Here is a 4,712-nt window from a genome sequence, read left to right as displayed (position 1 = left end):
CCCCACAGCACACACCACAACTTCGCATCTCCTCGGTCCCCTCTCTCCCTTCCTCTCCGCCCCCGCGCCGCCCCGTTTCTTCGGTTTCTCATCCCAGGGTCTAGGGTCGTGCGCATCCTTTTGGGGTCTTCTTGCCATTTAGTAGCGTTTATCCGTTTCGGACTTGTTGCGCCGAGTTATGGGCTTTTGCAGTTGGAGGGGAATGGCGAGGGGGAGAAGGCGAAGTTGTGAGGTTGGGTGTGGGGGAGAGAAGAAGGGATGGATCGTGCGGGTGAGTTTGAAAGCTGCCGTGACATACGGCGTGGGATTGATGATGATGGATGTAGTAAATAATCGAGGTATATGCGTAAATATGCGAAGCGCGTACGTAAATGCAAAGGCACCGACCAACCCCTCTCTCTCTACACGCTCGTGAACAGGCCACCAGCTTAAACATAAAACACCGCTCATTCCATAGCCTTCAAATCCTCTGCCACCGTAAACGCCGCCTCTGTCTTGCTCTTGACCTCCTCTACTTTCACCCCCGGCGCAACCTCCGTCAGTGTCAGCGTCCCACGCTTCCGATCAACCTCGAAAACGCACTACGCCGTTGTTAGCACAACACCAACGCTTTTGTCTCTATGACAACTCACCAGATCCGTAATAATCGTGCTCACCACCCGCGCCCCCGTCAAAGGTAGGCTGCACGTCTGCACGATTTTGCTCGAGCCATCCTTGGCGACGTGCTCGGTTGCGACGACGATCTTGGTGTTGTCCGGGTTCGATACAAGATCCATGGCGCCGCCCATGCCCTTGAACACCTTGCCGGGGATCATGTAGTTGGCCAGGTCGCCGGCGGCGCTGACCTGCAGGGCGCCCAGGATGGACACGTCGACGTGCCCGCCGCGGATCATGCTGAAGGACTCGGACGAGTCGAAGGTGGCCGCGCCCGGGACGAGCGTCGTGGTCTCTTTGCCGGCGTTGATGATGTCTCTGTGTGTGGCCAGGGGTTAGTCAAGGGTCATGTGGGCTGGGGTTGGGGGAGATCGCAGTGGACGTACGGGTCAACGTCTTCGGGGAGCGGGTAGTCGCCCATCCCAAGAATGCCGTTCTCGGACTGGATCCAGACTTGCTGGCCTGAGGGGAGGAAGGAGGGCGCCATGGTGGGGATACCTGGGTTGGTCAGCGTTTTCCTTTGCGCACGTTACCCCTGAGAGACTTCTCCTTACCAACTCCAAGGTTCACGTAAAACCCGTCCTTGAGTTCCTTCGCCGCCCGCCTCGCGATACGGTCTCTCCGGATTTGAGCATCCCCCTTTGTCTTGGTCTCCCCACTCTCCCCGGTAGACCGAGTCTTCAGAATCTCGACCAACGACGATTCCGTGGCCGGCACGATGCGGTCGATGAATATTCCCGGAAGGTCGACATCGTTAGGGGTCGATCTCGCCGATCTCGACGATATTCTCGGCTTCCACAATAGCTAACTTGGCCGCCTTGGCCATCAGAGGAGCGAACGCCTTGGTGGTATACCTGCGCCGGGGTTAGAAACAACAGCCAGGCCCAATAACCAAGGGATCGCCTACCGGAACACACAGTTGCCCGCCTTGTCAACCTTCCACGCCCGAAGGATGGCCACGTCGCCATGCAGCGCCGTCTCCATCAAATACCGGCGTCCGTCAAATATCCTCGTCTCTCGGGGTTTGCCGTACTCAACCACGTTGCCGTTAGCATCGAATCGGGCAGGGATTGCGCCCTCTTGCACGAGTGTGTCTGGGACATGGTTAGAAATGACCTCGGTAGGGGGGAATTGGTGAGTTTAGTGACCTACTCCCGCCCGTAGGGGTGAAGAAGGCGGGAATGCCGCTCCCCGCCGCCCGTATCCTTTCAGCCAGTGTTCCCTGGGGGCAAAGCTCGACCGCAATCTTTCCCGTGAGGTACTGCTTCTCGAGCTTCTTGTTGGGCCCCAGGAACGACATGATCATGCGGTCCACCTGCCCGTTCTCAGTCAGGAGAGCGAGCCCTCCGCGCCCTTCGGCTCCCGCGTTGTTGGACACGGCAGTGAGCGAGTGAAGGGATTCGGGTCCCCGGTTTCGAAGCGCCCCGATCAAGGTCGCTATTGCTCAAGTCAGCCTCGTTGAACTCCATTCACCATATCAGGCCGGGTGTTCTCAACTTACACGCGACACCGCATAACCCAAACCCCGAGCTGAGTATAACGGATCCGCTCCTTATGTCGGCCACCGCATCTGCCGCACTCTCCCACAGCTTCGATCCTCCCCTATCGGCCCGAGGTATGGCTGCTGACCTCCAATGCCCGGAGTGCGAGAAGCTCCTCCTCCCGTAAAGGGTCGGGCTCAAAGTGATCCCCGGCACCACCCTGATGCCGAAGCCCTTTATGATGGGATTGCCGCCAACAGCAACCACCGCCAAACGCCGGGAGCACGCACGCCGCGCCATCATCGTCATAGACGTCGTTGGCCTCGCTGTCCGTGCTACGCCAGCCATTGTCTCTACTGTGCCGACCAAGCCACGAACTGACTAAAAAAGGTTCTATTTCAACTCCCCAAACAAACAACGTCACTTTGCGAGGAGTGTTTTTAAAAAAGAAGTATCACAGTCCCCAAAACCCCAAAACCCTCCACAACAACCCAGCCGGTATGCGACCCGCGCCCACAAGGGTCCCACCCACGCGCAGCGGGTAACGGGCGCAGCGGCATCTTGTTCTGCCAACCGGCGATCACCGCCAAGTTTACGTCACACGCACAGGAGGAGAGCGGCCGGCCGGAACCCAGATTTTGGTGCCGGGAATGGGTGAGCCACCAGCACCCACCACGAACATAAATTCGGGGGGACGCGCGCCGCTAAGGGTCTCGGCTTTTGTGGAAGTTGGGGTTCAATCGGATTGTGTGATTGTTCAGCTGGCTTCCCCCCATCATGCAAGGTTCGGCCGGGGCCGAGGAATGCCCAGACGGCGCCACATGCATGGGATGCAGGATGGCTGGATGGTAGTTTGGTGGTGTTTGATGGCGATGGGGTGTTTTGGAGGAGGTCGCAGGGACCCTGAAAACCAGATGTTGCTTGCAGTTCCATGATTTGGGCGATTTCGATAGTGCCTGCCGTGACTCGTGACCTGTGAGATGCAACGCAAACCAGAACGGGGCACTGACCCCGCGGTGTGAGAAACACAGCAGCCCAAGCAGCATTCGAGATCCGTGTCTCAATCGCGCCAATCTGGCAATCAATAATTTACGCCGCCAAGGAAGCTTGGTAAAGCTTCTTTCCTAGTCCATTATCCACCATTTTCCAAATTACATCTGTATTATTTTTGATATTGATAGGATGCGTTTTCAATGCCTTTGGAGTTGTGGCGCACTCAATTTCAGTCTCAATTCAACCCCCAAATCGAGTGACTATTTCTCCAATAGTCTCCCCAACAATACCACCCGTGGTATGTCCGGTGCGCCATGTCGCACCCGTCTCCAATGGATGGCTCGTGATAATCATGTCGATCAGCGAGCGGTGAGGCATGCAGATGCGCAAAAGGCAGGAGTGGCTGTCGGTGGTCTAATGTAGGCAGGTCGTACAACCTTCTCCAACTCCCGGGTTTTGTCACCACCCAACGAAGCCGGGGGCAGGCTTGCATGATCGATCGGACTTATCAACCAGCTTATCACCCCTCCAAGTTCCGAGTTTACGATTCCCGTGATTTTCTAGAGTTTACGGCGACCCAACTGCAATCGCCGCTGTGACTTGTCGATAATCATGTCCTCCATCCATATTGCCGGACGGGAAAATGAAAAGACGGAAAGCGACCGCGATGTTCCAAGTCCCGAGGCCACGGCGGTCACAACGGCCCAGAACGAAGCGCACTTGACCAAGCGCATACTTTTCAAAACAGACACCCGGTCAGCATGCAATCACTTACCGGAACAGCCTCCATACTCATCCAGCGGCTAACACTCCACGAAACCAACCCCCAGAATCCTACCCATCCTCTCCCTCCTCTTCCTCTGCTCCTTCCTCGACCGCACCAATGTCGGCAACGCCAGAATCATCGGCCTCGAGAGGGACCTGGGCCTCAGCAACCTGCAATACAACCAAGGGCTCGCCGTCTTTTACGCGACCTACATCGCCAGGTTAGTTGGCCCCTCCATCTACCCACTCTTCCCCCCCAAACCAACCAAAGGTTAAAACACTCCCCAACTAACCACCCCCCCACCCCCCCCTTCCCACCAGCGAGCTCCCCTCCAACTTAATCCTCAAATCGCTCACCCCCACCATCTGGCTGCCGCTGCTCACCATCCTCTGGGGCATCATCACCATGTGTCTCGGGTTCGTGCGCAGCTACGCCAGCTTCATCGCCGTCCGCGCCCTGCTGGGCCTCGCCGAGGGCGGCCTGCTGCCCGGCATCGTGCTGTACATGTCGGGCCTGTACACGCGCGGCGAGATGGCCGTGCGCATTGGGTGTGTTTTATACGGCCGCGTCGTTGTCGGGGGGCGTTTGGGGGTAGGTTTTTTTTTTTTGGTGGTTTTTTTTTGGGGATGGTTTTTGGGTTGGGCTGGGGGGGTGGTAGCCCATGACGGGCGGGAGAGGAAAAAATAAGAGGAGAGCAGGATGGAAACAAGAGAATAAGAAGAGGATACGGATATTACAGGGAGAGAAGAGATCGTAGTTAGAATTGTGAAGTGGCATAAAAAGGATATAAGAAAAGAAAAGAAAAAAAAAAAAAATGA

The 4,712-nt window shown here is 56.7% G+C and overlaps 1 protein-coding gene across 1 annotated transcript; it reads right to left on the bottom strand.

Moving 5' to 3' along the window:
• Nucleotides 1-446: 446 nt before the first annotated feature.
• Nucleotides 447-2,483, bottom strand: CHGG_09758 (uncharacterized protein; the record flags this gene model as incomplete). The annotated part of the gene is made up of 7 exons (XM_001227684.1): nucleotides 447-581; nucleotides 633-972; nucleotides 1,041-1,152; nucleotides 1,209-1,429; nucleotides 1,562-1,748; nucleotides 1,807-2,091; nucleotides 2,156-2,483. The coding sequence occupies 7 exons, from the start codon at nucleotides 2,481-2,483 to the stop codon at nucleotides 447-449; spliced, it is 1,608 nt and encodes a 535-aa protein (XP_001227685.1).
• Nucleotides 2,484-4,712: the final 2,229 nt, after the last annotated feature.

This window comes from Chaetomium globosum, genomic scaffold (genome assembly GCF_000143365.1).
Source record: "Chaetomium globosum CBS 148.51 scaffold_7 genomic scaffold, whole genome shotgun sequence".
Classification (NCBI taxonomy): Eukaryota; Fungi; Ascomycota; class Sordariomycetes; order Sordariales; family Chaetomiaceae; genus Chaetomium; species Chaetomium globosum.
This window is presented reverse-complemented; position numbering and strand designations above follow the sequence as displayed.